Source organism: Oratosquilla oratoria, chromosome 20, assembly GCF_046742065.1.
Source record: "Oratosquilla oratoria isolate Oo_2021 chromosome 20, ASM4674206v1, whole genome shotgun sequence".
NCBI lineage: Eukaryota > Metazoa > Arthropoda > Malacostraca > Stomatopoda > Squillidae > Oratosquilla > Oratosquilla oratoria.
Genome location: NC_134796.1, coordinates 45109912 through 45124631, shown reverse-complemented (window position 1 = coordinate 45124631; position 14720 = coordinate 45109912). Strand labels below are relative to the sequence as shown.

The window sequence follows — 14720 nt, the reverse complement described above, 5'->3', positions numbered from 1 at the left end:
TAAACTCACAAGTTTGTAAAGTTAGGCTCCAGGTGTCCCTTAGTAACTAGTGCATCAGGAATACATTGTTATGGGATATGATATTAACCTGTTCAACTCATGTCAGCCGCTTGTGGTGTAGATACGAAAAACCGGATATGGTAGGCCTCACGCCGGCCTGTACATCCGAATAACATCTGCTGCGGCTTGACCGCGTGAGGACTGACGTCGTATTTTTCTGGGGCCGTATACACAAAACTTTTTTGTTAGCCTTAACAATCTCTGCTAGCTAACAGAAAACCACTAAAAGTTATACACCAATGCTTAACTAACAACTGTTAGCTAGCAAACAGTTGTTTGTCAAGTACCGCTAAACAGCGCTGAAGTTAGCAGCTTATGAACATGTAAATGGACGTATTATCAAAAATTGCACACATAAAACAGTGTTATTAATGCAGTTGTTCAGAATTTATTAATAAAGTATTATGATAGCACATAGATATCGTATGTATGGGTTTTTAGAAGTACTTATTAACCAACGACAGATATTTTTGGACGAAGGCGCATTGTACAGGCGGCCGTGCCACAGACAAATCTTCCGACAGAAGACTCAACAATTATTTCAGAGGACATAGACATGGCAGAAGAAACACAGAAAAAGAAGGAAGCCAAACTGGTCACAAGAGGAAACACTCCTCTTGATCAACGTGATTATGGAGAAAAAATAATAATAAATGGGCGATTCAAGCCAAGTTTAAACCACAAGGATAAGAGGGAGGCATGACAAAGCACGTTGATGCTGTGGTATTGTTTTCTGTTTACATATAAATGTTCATCGACACTTGGAGCCCCAATTCTAATGTTTGTGCCATCTATGGTACCCACAACACCGGGAAACCTACAGTCTTCCATGAACTCTGCTTGTTTTACTTGCACTTCTTGGCGAGTCAATAGGAATTTTACAAACTGAGTTACAATATCTGGTTCTGATAGTGCATCAATTGTTTGAGTAATGACACGGCTGATTGATGCTTGCGAGGTCCCAAATTCGTCACTGCTGCATTTTACCTGTGGCTAAATATCATAGGGTAATTGCCACCTTCGTCTCAGGACTCGGTGGTCGATTCCGTTCTGTTCGGGATTGAAGTTTGTCCCTCACTAAATCTGCCATTTTTATTATACCAGCACGGTTCATTCTGAAGCGTTTGATGAGTTCGTCATCATTGTACTCGTTAAATATGTCCCGTCGCTGTCGATAAACTCGCAGTCATCTATTTAGTTGTTGTTGCTCCGCCATCTTCTCTACTAACAGGAACTTGTTAAGAGCTTAATAGTCCTCCTCAGCACTTTTATCTTAACAGTACTTTTAAGGCCCTAACAAGTTTTCTGTATCCACTGTTAGTGCTTAACAGCTAAATGTTAGCCTTAACAGGAATTTGTTACCCTTAACAGCTATTTGTTAGTGCTAACAAGTTTTGTGTATACGGCCCCTGGTGTTTGATAAAACATTTTGGTGTTTTATGATTTATTTTTTCTATTTTTTAATTTTTTAATTTTTATTTTTTTTTGTCCAAATGACATGAATCTTGTCATCGGAGTTTAAAGGGTTAAGAGGGTCAACTGAAGTGGTAGACCTACATGACCACTTCCTTGTTCACATAAATGTCAAATTAGGAACATGGTGAGTACAGTCAAACCTCTGTTTTCAAACATAATTCCAAAATATGTTCTAAAACTACTATATTTTGCCATTACAAATAAGGTTAAAAAAAAAGGAGATTCATTCTCAAGCACGAGATTAATGCTTATTTACCTAATTACACTTTATATATCATATAAAAACATGAAAGTGTAAATCAAACGAAAACCATAAAGTAAATTTAATGACAAAGCAACACTGTACAGTTATTATGTAATGTATGTACTGTACCCTTTTGGCTGCAATGTGACAAAAAGCAACAACTTTTCCACTTCCTCGAGTATTTGTGGTCTTTGTTCACTAATGACAGTCACTCCTTTTGCAACATCAGCCGACTTTATCACTTTATTCTTGAGGATAGTACAAATCGTAGACTTTGCTGTACCATGCTGCACAGCAAGATCAGATACACAAATGCCATTTTTGTGTTTTGCAATAATTTCTTTCTTCACTTCAATTGTTTTTCTCACAACTTTTCTTTTTCCTTGACCAGTATCACTTTTTGCTTAACATGACTGAGGGCTGGTGTAGGAAAATAAATACTGAATGGAATGAAATTGATAATGAAAGAACATTGCAACTATTCAGCTCAGTGGTCAACAGGGAACTGTATTTTGTCAGCAGCCACATGTCAGCATCATTCGAGAACCAAAATTTTATTCGGAAACAGATATTTCCATCTCAAATTTTTCATTTGAAAACAGATTTATTTGAGTTCAGAGATGTTTGAGAACCGACGTTTGACTGTACTGCTCTTTTGTGCTGCAACACTGGCATAAAATTTTTCAACTTGACACAAAATCATGCTTTAGTACTAGAACATACAACCTTTAGTACTTGCATTTGTGACCAATCCCAATCAGGCCTTCACCCAACACAAGAAAGGAGTAAAATAACACCATTCTTTTTGATATCCTGGGTTATTAAACAAGATTTTTGCATAATGAATTACAAAAGTCCTTCCAGCTGTAATTGATGCATATTGTATCTAAATAATTCTCTGGAACTGGATTTGATGTGCACTGTGTGGAGTAAAATTTCTTCAAAGCTGATTGTTACCTGCATCGTCTAACATTTTCTAAGCTATTTTGATCAGCTGTGTACCGTCTGTGTATTAATTGTGTAGGATGACCCATTTTTCATGGCCTATAGATTGCATAATAGATACATAGGATTATAACAGTGAAAACTTTAATTTTTGTGTTATATTATCCATTATTTCTCCAAAAGGAAATCATGAATTTGATTTTGTTTTCATTTGTAGGAACAAAGCCATAGCTGACTATTTGTGCAGCAATGGCTATATGGAAGCTTTGGAGGCTTTCAAAATGGAAGCAGACATGCCAGGGGATATCGAACGAAAGTATGCAGGCCTACTCGAAAAGAAATGGACCTCTGTCATCAGGCTTCAGAAGAAGGTAAATGCAACGGCTTTGTTATAATCTATTTGTTGCTGTTGACATTCTTTGTAGTTGCACTTTTCAACCCAGTTGTGTGTCTGTGTCTGAATTTGAGGGGACAACCAAGGATGAGATGGATGGATGGGGTGAAGGGTACAATGAACAAGAGTGGAATGTCTGTTGAGGAAGGAAGGGAGAAGGCAGGTGATAAGGATGAGTAGAGAGTGGCTGTGTGTTGATGATACTGTTATGCAAGGAAGTGATGGGCAGTGGATAGAAGGTAGGGAGTGGTTATGTGTGAATGATATTTTGATGCAGCCCGAAGGGATTTCTCCCTGTCTTCAGTTTTTTTGCATGAGGGGACTGAGAGGGAGGGGGGTTGCCGATTAAGTGAGCTGGCCTTGCTACATGCTTATGTCCCCTGGCAGTGGGCAGGATGCAGGGATGATAGGTAGATAGACAAGAGCTTCTTACCAGCACCTTAGAACACATGCAAAAGCACATACACACCTAAGTAACAAAATTAGCATTCCATTTTTATATTAGTTTATTATTTGTCTTTTGAGAAGGACAAGAGAGGACAGAAGACGGGTGAATGGAGAATGGTTGTATATGGATGATGTTGTGATGCATGAGGTGGAATGGGTGGGGGGATGGGGGCTGAGGTAGTATGTGTGAGAAAAATTTGACACAGCCTGAAGGGATTTCTCCCTGTCTTCTCCTTTTCTGTATGATGGGATGGAGAGGGGGGGGTCGCCGATTTAATGAAGCGGCCTTGCTGTAGATGCACTGTGTCTTGCGACACTGCCTCTGACCCAGGGCAGTGGACAAGATGCAGGGATGACCCGTCATCCAGGAGGTGCCAAGATAAGAGGGAGGGTGGAGGGGAGTGGAGTGTATTAAGGATGGAATGGGTGGGAATGGTTTTTATGCCTTTTTCTTTTTGGCTACCTCCCTTGTAGGGGGGGGAAAGCCTTTGGGATATGTATGTATGTATTTGTCTATTATTATTATTTGCTTGATTTTCATTTATTATTAGTTATGTCAATTTACTGTTTACCTGTTTGTTTACTACAGAACTATATCCATGAATTTATTTATTTTATCATTATATATATATATTTATTTATTTATTTATTTTTTATCTGCCCTAGTAATGGACCAAAAGGTCTTCTGTCAGCATGCTCCACCTTTATAATCCTTTATAGACAGACCTTCCCAAACCTAATACTACACTTTGTAACAATCCACTCCTATCAGGCAAGAGCATCACTGGGATGATGGTTCAGGCCATTGCCCAGCTTTACAGAAGGACCAACACAGAATCATCCTGGCCTCTGCCCTTCTCTCACCCCAGACAGGATCATAACTTATTTCTCTTAGTGACATGTGGTCCAAGGCATGAGGTTGTTGCCTATTACCTGAGGGCCCTAGGTCTTCTGGGGAAACCGATTCATCACCTTAAGAAATCACTCCTGAGGTGAATAAGAACTATACTGCCCCAGAAGCAGCCATTACATAGAAAACACTGTGCCCCTGGTCATTTGCCGTCCTAATCTTGCCGCATCAAGACATCCACAGTCATCTTTAGTGACTTGAGGGCTGAACTAGGGGTCATGGCTGGTTACCCGAGGGCTGCGTGTCTCTCACAAGAAAGACCTGGGGACACAGATTGATGGGTTGCATTGTCTTACCTGCTCTCAGGCTTCTACATGAACCCAGAGAATTCTTTATCACTGTCTAACCATCTTTCTCAGTTTTCTTCTTTATACATATACCAAAGGCTTTTTCCCCCTTACACGGGAGGTAGCTAATAGACAAAGGCATAGAAACCACTCTCACCCCTTCCATTCCCCACATACTCCTCCCCTCTACCCTCTTCCCTACCTCATATCTTGGCACAACCTGGATGATGGGTCATCCCTGCATCTTGCCCACTGCCCACTTCTTCTTGAGCTCATTTTATTCCCTTGTGCTTTCCACATATGCAACCACTACATGGGGCACTGAGCACCTCGTCCTACACTAACCTTCACTACCCCCTAGCAACACAAGTTTTTTCTCTCCGAGTGACCTATGGGCATGTCCAGTGTCCGCTGCCAGTTGCTTGGTAGCTGTGGGCCTCTTGTAAGAGCCGTAGGTCTATAAATTGATTGATACTCCCCACACATGCTTCTAGTCTTTGTTCATTTATCCATATGTGCAAACCTCCTCAATGAGGCAGGAACAACTACTCGAAGATTTACTGCAGTGTTTGTAATTATATTAGCATCTTAGTGGGTCAGGGATTGGAGATGGTTAAAGAAAATGGAGAAAAGTGGGAGGTGAGCCAGCTGTTGTTTGCGGACGACACTGCGCTTGTGGCAGGGTCAGAGGAGGGATTGAGGAAGCTGGTGGCAGAGTTTGGGAGAGTATGTGATAGAAGAAAGCTAAAGATAAATGTGGGTAAAAGTAAGGTGATGAGATGTACAAGGGGTGAAAGTGGCAGTAGACTGGAAGTGAACATTAAGGGAGAGCGACTGGAGGAAGTGGATAGTTTTAGATACTTGGGTGCAAGTGTAGCAGGAAAAGGTGGAGGTAGAATGTAGATTGAGAGAAGCGAGTAAATGCCTTGGTGGTTTAAAGAGTGTAATGAGGAATAGACATTTGGGAATGGATGCGAAGAGGAGACTGTATGAAGGAGTGATTGTGCCAACAGCACTGTATGGGGCAGAAACGTGGAACATAAGAGAATAAGAGAGAAGGAGTTTGAATGTGTTTGAGATGAGGTGTCTGAGAAGTATGGTGGGGGTTACTAGGCTGGATAGAGTGAGAAATGAGGAGAACAGGGGTGAAAAAGGAGCTGGGAGATAGGGTTGATGAAAGAATATTAGGATGGTTTGGACACATGGAAAGAATGAGTGAAGAAAGACTAGTAAAGGAGGTATGGAAGGCAGATGTGGAGGGAGTGAACATGAGGGGACGTCCTAGGATGAGGTGGATGGATGGGGTGAAGGGGGCTTTGGGGAAGAGGGGAATGTCTGTTGAGGAAGGAAGGGAGAGGACGGGAGACAGAGGTGAGTGGAGGATGGTTGTATATGGATGATGTTGTGACTGCATGAGGAGGAATGGGCGGGGGGGTGGGGTAGTATGTGTGAGTAAATGTTGACGCAGCCCGAAGGGATTTCTCCCCGTCCTCGCCTTATATGCAAAGGGGGACGGAGAGGGGGGGTCGCCGATTAAATGAAGCGGCCTTGCTGTGGATGTACTGTGTCTTGTGACACTGCTTCTGAACCAGGGCGGTGGGCAGGGTGCAGGGATGACCCGTCATCCAGGAGGTGCTCAGATGAGAGGGAGGGTGGGAGGGGTGTGGAGTGTATTTAGGGATGAAATGGGTGGGAGTGTTTTTATGCCTTTCCCTTTTTGGCTACCTCCCTTGTAAGGGGAAAAAAGCCTTGGTATATGTATGTATGTATCAATCTGTAACCTTCTCTTTTATTTTTATCCCAGGTGATGGAATTAGAAGTTAAGTTAAATGAAGCAGAACGAGAATATATTGCTGGAGCACCAACGAGAGATAAACGATCACCAAATGAATGGATTCCAAGACCTCCAGAGAAATATTGTCTGTCCGGCCACCGTGCCCCGGTCACAAAGGTGAGGCTGGCTTGCATTTGGAAGATTGAAGCCTTGCTCTCTCATCTCTCGGCTCTCTCTCGGCTCTCTCTCTCGGCTCTCTCTCTCGGCTCTCTCTCTCGGCTCTCTCTCTCTCTCTCTCTCTCTCTCTCTCTCTCTCTCTCTCTCTCTCTCTCTCTCTCTCTCTCTCGTCTCTCTCTCTCTCTCTCTCTCTCTCTCTCTCTCTCTCTCTCTCTCTCTCTATATATTCTATTTCATGTTCTTTTTCTTACCTTTCTTCTTTATCTTGCTCTTTCTCTGAATTTCTTTATTATTTCTTACTCTTTCTCCAACTTTCTCAGTTACTTTCTTGCTCTTACTTTTTCTCACATTTTCTTACTTTTTCTCGTTATTCTTTGTCTCCTCTCTATTATCTTTGTTCTCTTCTCTGCCCTCTCCTCGCTTCTCTCTCCTCTCGTCACACCTGTCTACTCTCCCCACCCCCACTCTTTCTCTGAGTTTATCTTATAATACAGAGGTCACCTTAAAGATGAAATTTCCTTTGTTGTGAGTAGTTATGTTTACATTTCAGGTGGTTCTCCATCCCCTCTACTCAGTGATGATCTCATCCAGTGAAGATGCGACGATCAAAGTCTGGGACTACGAAACAGGCGACTATGAAAAGACCCTCAAAGGGCATACGGACAGTGTCCAGGACATTGCCTTTGACCACACGGGCAAATTTTTAGGTTTGTGATTACAGTGTTGTTGAAAAGTTGTTTACATATCGTATATGTGGACATGAAATAATAAATAACCTCTATGAGAGGTTCAATTAAGCCTTGGTATATGTATATGTATGTACCAAAAGGTTGCTTCTCCTGTAAGGAAGGTAGCCAACTAAGGCATGCAATCAACTCCCATCCAACACGTGTTCGTTTTCCTTCCATCTTAGTTTCTCATGGATGAAAAGCCAATCGTGCCCCACTCCCACCCACCATTTTGTTTACAAGTCAACCCATCTGCCTTGTCCCCTCACAAGTAAATAGAGAATTTGAGAAGAAATCTGTTTGGGCTCCATCAATTTATCAAAGGATTACTAAGGTGGAGCATGCCGACAGGAGACCTTTTGGTCCATATCTAGGTCGGATGCGAAAAAAAATCATATAATAAATGAATAAAAGATTAATGTAAATAAATGAAATACATAAATGCATAGGTATAGTTAAATAATAAGCAATCGGGTAAATAGTAAATAATAAGTAGACATATAACTAATAATAAATGAGAACCAAACAGACAAATGATAACAAAACAAAAACAAACAATATAAAATAAATGATAATCATTACAGCATCTTGCTTAGGTGTTTATCTCCACTCTCCTAACTCCCACTCCTTACCTTCCCTGCTTAAGGCATTCCCCTTTTACTCGAGGCCTTCATATATATAAAGAATGTATACTAGTAATTAAAGTGTACAAGATTGGGTGAAGCAGCCTTGCTTTGAAGGTGCTGTGTCTTGCTCCATTGCTTCTGGACTGGGGTGAGAGGGGGGAGGTGGTGGATGGGAGTGGAGTATGTGGGGATGGAATGGGTGGGGGTGGATTTATGCCTTTGACTTTGGCTACCTCCCTTGTAAGGGGAAAAATGCCCTTGGTATATGTATGTATTTTCAGTGATTAATGTAGTATTACCCTTTCAGTGTCATGCAGTGCAGACATGTCCATTAAACTGTGGGACTTTTCATCGTACGAATGTGTCAAGACCATGCACGGACATGATCACAACGTATCTTCAGTCACCTTCATGCCATCCGGAGATTTCATCCTCAGTTCATCCAGGGACAAAACTATTAAAATGTGGGAAGTGACCACAGGGTAAGTGTTTCTAGTATTGAAATTAGGCCAGTAACAAGTGAGGCTTAATATTACTATAATCACAGAAAATTAAGGAATGTGACAGAAGTGAGATGAGAGAATGAAGGGATGTTTTAGTATGTTGAGGTATTGGTGCAGAAGTCCTGTTTGGGAACGAAAGGAATGTGAATGGTGGAAAGATGAGGCTAGTGGAGTAGTGATGGAGAAAAAGTCGTGCATGAGAGGAATGAAGGAAGATTGTAACCCCTTCCATACGGTGCCGCACACGTAGGCGTCATGGACTTAGATCTCGGTGGCAGCAGCCAATGCCAGCCGTACGACGTGTCGTAATAATACTCGCATCATAAAATATAGTCACCGCTTATATCGATCGTTCTCTCTTCACCCGTGAATTTTGATAACCATAGAAAATGCGATTACAAAAGAATTAGAAAGAATGTCATTATGGAGGGGCGACTACAATAAATATAATCAAGACGCCGATATGGCAGCCTCGCGAATACACTCGCTCCCCATGACGCCTACGTGTGCGGCACCGTATGGAAGGGGTTAAGCTGTATAGAATAAAGAGGCAGAATGTGAAATGTAAGATGGAGCCCAAGAGAAGAGTATATGCAAGGTAGGATAGGTGTTCGAGAATTGTGGTTGGAATAAACAGATGTTTTGGAAGGAATATGAAAGTGTGAAGAGGTCAAGAGGACTGAAGAAAGGGAGCAGATGGAAGAGAAATGGTCTTTACCCCTTTTGAAAGGAGCATTCATGGACGAAGGATCATCCCTGCCACATTGCTTAAGTCAAAGGCAACGCAGTGAGACGTAGCGCTGCCACAGCAGGGCCAGATAGCCAAAGCTAGTTTATTATACTGTGACTGCCCTCTGTTATGCTGTCCCCATTCTTAATACTGTCCTGTGTTACTTCTCTGAATATGTGATTCCTTTTTTGCTGAACCCTGTGGTGATATGATGTGGTTTTGTCACAAACTCCCCCCTATCGGAAGGCTAGGACAGTGCCCCTCACAGAGGACTTTGTAGTGTGGAATTTAGTGAACCATGCCCTTGGTTCAACTTGCCCCTAGCAAGGTTCGAATCATCATCTCGACCTCCGTTACAAGTAACGACACCCTAAACCACTTGGCCAGCAAACATCCAGAACCCTGTGTTAGGGGAGAAAAATACTGCCACCACTTCAAACTGTTCAGTCTCCCTATTCCTGACCCTTGCCTATGCTCTACTATTCATGTAAAAACTTAAAATTGCTTATAACTGATTCTTTCTTACTCTATACATAGGCAGTACACATCAATATGCCTCTCTAACATCCTTGTTATTTACCATCTCTACACACCGATGATCACAATCCATGATCGAAATATTTGGATATCATCTATTTCATTTCTTCTTATCCAACGCAGTGGGTTCTTGTTGAATTTTTACGAATGTGTTAAGACAATACATACATATACCAAGGCTCCTTCCCCTTTGCAATGGAGGTAGCCAAAAAGAAAAAGGCATAAAACCATTCTCACCCATTCCATCCCTAAATACTCCACCCTCCACCCCCTCTTATCTTAGCACCTCCTGGATGACAGGTCATCCCTGCACCTTGTCCACTGCCTTGGGTCAGTATCTAATTCCATGAAGGACTAGAGAGCTTCTTACTTTTTGCCACCTACTTCTCATATGTCTTTCTCGAGTTACTGTGACATTTTTTTTGGAAATTGGATAAGTTTGTGCCTGTATCTTGGTTGTTCAGATAATGTTGATTAATTGTTAGAATGACCAATCATAGTCACTCGGCCCATTGCCCCAAGTTTCTTATAGAAGATTCACAGATCCCATGTAACCAAAATTTGATTAACCAAGACAGGTGGATGCATGTCTTGGGTAGACCACACCCCTACATTGTATGGGGCCTTTAGGAGTGTGTGTATGTGCGTGCATGTGTGTGTCAAAGTGGTATACCTGTCTTTGGATATTTATTGAAACCATATTGCTGATTTGTGTTTAACTTCTGCATTTTCAGAAAAAAAATTGAGTGTTTAGGTTCTTTGAACTAACCATTGTTGATTTGGTTCCTCAGGTACTGTGTAAAGACCTTTACGGGACACAGGGAATGGGTGAGGATGGTGAGAGTTAATAGTGATGGATCACTTATTGCTTCCTGCTCAAATGATCAGACAGTACGTGTTTGGCTCACAGCGACCAAGGAATGCAAGGTAAAGTATTCACTTTATTGTTGTTGAAAGGTTTTAGTTTATATTGATTGATATTGTTCCTCAAGCAATATGTACTCTAGAAATATATCTTGAACTAAAATAGTAAAAGTTTTACCTTGTGAATTTATCATAAATAATTTAGATTTTACATGGAATGTTGACATATCAAAGGCCCTCACTCACACGTAAGAGGAAGTGGCCGAATTGAATCTCCTATGTACACGAGAAAAAAAAATTTACATTTTGTATTTCTGTCTCCAGGCGGAGCTGCGGGAACACGACCATGTAGTAGAATGCATTGCCTGGTGTGACTCAAATTCACATAACAACATCAATGAAGCTGTGGCAACTGATAACAATCGAAAGGGCAACTACCAGGGGCCCTTCCTCATCTCTGGTTCTAGAGACAAAACTATTAAGGTTTGTCAGTGGTTAGATTTGCTTCATGATGGGGGAATACCCCCAGAGATTTCTTTTTCTTCATTCTTCACTATTTATTTATTTATTTTTCTTTTCCATTCTTCCTTCCATCCTTCCTACCCTTTCTTCATTTCCCTCTTTTATCCCTTCTATCCTTCTTTCATCGTAACTTTCCTTCTTTCTTTCTGCGTTTCTGGCATTAGTAGTTAATAATTGTATATAATATATATTTTGTAGTTTATTTATATATTTTATATACATTGTGTGTGTGTATGTATGTATGTATATATAATATATATATATATACACATACACATATATACAAAATGTGAGTGGCAAAGGAAAAGGGGAACAAATGTGAATGTAGTAGTTTTAGAGGGATCAGTTTGTTGAGTAGTTGGGAAGGCTTATGGGGGGGGCTTTGATTGAGAGGATTGGGGGAGAAACCGAGGGGACAGTGTGGGGTTGGGAAATCTATAGGTTGCATGGATCAGATCTTTGTGGTGGGGCAGATGTGTGAGGGGGCTTTTGGGAGGGGGGTGGTCGTCATTTATGGATTTGGAAGGGGCTTGTGACGGGGTGGATGGGCACTGTGGGAGGTGTTACAGATGTGTGGGATGGGAGGAGGGCAGTTGGGAGTTTTGTGGGAGTAGTCTGGTGGGACTTCACCAGGGATGTGTCATGTTGCCTTAGCTGTTCAGTTTATACATGGATGGGGTGGTGTGAGGTAAATGTGGGGAGGATGGGCCAGGGATTGGAAATGGTTAGAGAAAAATGGATAGACAGTTTGCTGACGACACTGTGCTTGTAGCAAGGTCAGAAGGGATTAAGGAGGTTATTGATGGAGTTTGGGAGGGTGTGCGAAAGAAGGAAGTTGAAGATAAATGTGGGTAAAAGGAAGATATATTTTTCGATACATGGATGTGAATGTGGGAAAGGGAGGAAAGGGGGTGGAGGTAGAATGTAGGTTGAGAGAAACCAGAAATGCCTTGGGAGATTAAAGAGTGTAATGAAAATATATAAACATGTGGGAATGGATGCTAAGAGGAGATTGTATACAGGGATGATTGTGATGACAGCACTGTGTGGGAGCAGAAACATGGAACATGAGAGAGTTAAAATGTGTTTGAGGTGAAATGTCTTAGAAGTCTTGTAGGGGTTACTAGGATGGATAGAATGAGAAATGAGGAGGAGGGCATGGGTGGAAAGGGAGGTGGGAGATAGGGTGGATGAATGAGTATTGGGGTGATTTGGATCCATAAAGGGAGTCTGTGAGGAAAGATTAGTAAAAGGTGTGGAAGGCAGATGTGGAGGAAGTAAACATTAGGGGATAACAAAGGATGAGATGGATGGGTGGGGTAAAAGGGGCATTGGGAAAGATGGGGAATGTCTGTTGAGGAAGGAAAGGAGAAGACAGAAGATGGGGGTGAGTGGAGAATGTGTATGGATGGTTCCGTGATGTATGGAAGGGAGTGGGTGGGGGATTGGGGGGGTTAGGGAATATGCATGAATGATATTTTGACACAGACCGTAAGGATTTCTCCCCCATCTCTCTTTTTGTGTAGGGGGGATGGTTAGGGGTGTCACCAATTGGATGAAGCAGCCCTGTTGTGGATGTGCTGTGTCTTGCTGCATTGCTTCTGGGCTGGGGTGAGAGGGGAGAAGTGGCGGATGGGACTGGAGTATGTGGGGATGGAGTGGGTGTGAGTGGATTTATGCCTTTGACTTTGGCTACCTCCCTTGTAAGGAGGAAAAGGACCTGGGTATATGTATGTATGAATGACAAAATGTTATAGACATTAAGATACAGGAATACATATGCAGTTTATAGAGGATGAAACGGACATAAGCATTATAAACGAATACATGGCTTTGTTACATAGTACAAAGTCTTGAGTAAAAAATAACAGGTGTGTGTTCACGTGTGTATGAGAGGGTAGGGGGGAGGTGGGCACTAGAATATGCCTAGAATCCAAATGGGGCCGGCCTGGAAAGGTTTTGGAACCACTGATATAGAGGTATTGAAGTAATAAATGTTGTAATTTTATACAGTTCATATTTTTATGTGGATAGAATTTCTTTTTTTTTTTTTTTCTTTGTCTTCATCTTATAAGTTGACAATTTTATTAAGATTTTAGTTTCATACATTAAGAACTGTGAAGGATGGGTCCCCCTTTCCTTTGGAAGATAGAAAGAACATTAAGGGAAATGAATATATGTAAAAACTCGCATGTGGGTATACAGTAAGTCCTCGTTATATGGTACATATGCATTCCTGAAAACCTTACCGCAAATTTAAATCACTGTATACTGAACCCATTATAACATGTAATTGGATATGGCAGACATACCCTCTCCCTGCTCTTTCCTCTTCAAAACACGAGCGGATGCCATATCTTTGAATTTTTCTTACCGTAAATAGAATCAAGGGTAGTAATTACCAAATACCATAACCGTGAATTTACCGGATAAAGAATTACCGTATAAGGAGGACTCGCTGTATTAAGACCCATTCCCCCTTGTAAGAGTGGTGACCAGGACAGTACACACCCACTTCATGCATGTTAACCCCTTCCATACGGTGCCGCACACGTAGGCGTCATGGACTTAGATCTCAGTGGCAGCAGCCAATGCCAGCCGTACGACGTGTCGTAATAATACTCGCATCATAAAATATAGTCACCGCTTATATCGATCGTTCTCTCTTCACCCGTGAATTTTGATAACCATAGAAAATGCGATTACAAAAGAATTAGAAAGAATGTCATTATGGAGGGGCGACTACAATAAATATAATCAAGACGCCGATATGGCAGCCTCGCGAATACACTCGCTCCCCATGACGCCTACGTGTGCGGCACCGTATGGAAGGGGTTAAAGATGAGAGAAAAACAACCAAGTGCATGTAAATACATATACCAAGGCTTTTCCCCCCTTACAAGGGAGGTAGCCAAAAAGGAAAAGGCATAAAATCATTTCCACCCATTCCATCCCTGAATACACTCCACACCCCTCCACCCTCCCTCTCATCTTAGCACCAGGAGGTGCATGTAAATACCATTTATATATTTTCTGTTATGTTGTTTACCACTCACTTCTGCAGGTCTGGGATGTGAGTGTTGGATTGTGTTTGTTTACACTGGTGGGTCACGACAACTGGGTTCGTGGCCTAGTAGTCCACCCAGGGGGGAAGTTCATCTTATCAGCATCTGATGACAAGACTATTCGTGTGTGGGACATCAAGAACAAGAGATGCCAAAAGACCATTGATGCTCATACTCACTTTTGCACTTCCTTAGGTAAGTAATCGATCGACTTTATTCGTGAGACTTAGTCATCTAAGATTTTGTTGTAAACACTTTACAGTGAAGGTAAATAAATAAAACAAGCATACTCAAGCAGTCACAGGTTTAGGATATGAACAGCAGAAAGATAAGTCAATTTGTTGTTTTTAGGTCTCTTATAAGAGACTTGCAGACCTTAGGTAATTGGCATGGCCACTGGTTAAACTACTTGGGAGAATTTGTTGTTTGGA

General features: G+C 41.7%; 1 protein-coding gene across 4 annotated transcripts in view; it reads left to right on the top strand.

Moving 5' to 3' along the window:
• Positions 1–14720, top strand: part of Lis-1 (LisH and WD40 domain-containing Lis-1) — a 28733-nt gene that overhangs the window by 11056 nt on the left and 2957 nt on the right. For all 4 annotated transcript variants that reach the window (XM_076203992.1, XM_076203994.1, XM_076203996.1 and 1 more), the window contains 7 exons: positions 2943–3096; positions 6568–6714; positions 7265–7421; positions 8376–8550; positions 10630–10765; positions 11027–11185; positions 14289–14484. In XM_076203992.1, the coding sequence (XP_076060107.1) occupies positions 2943–3096; positions 6568–6714; positions 7265–7421; positions 8376–8550; positions 10630–10765; positions 11027–11185; positions 14289–14484 (1124 nt within the window). The remainder of the gene's footprint in view (positions 1–2942; positions 3097–6567; positions 6715–7264; positions 7422–8375; positions 8551–10629; positions 10766–11026; positions 11186–14288; positions 14485–14720) is intronic.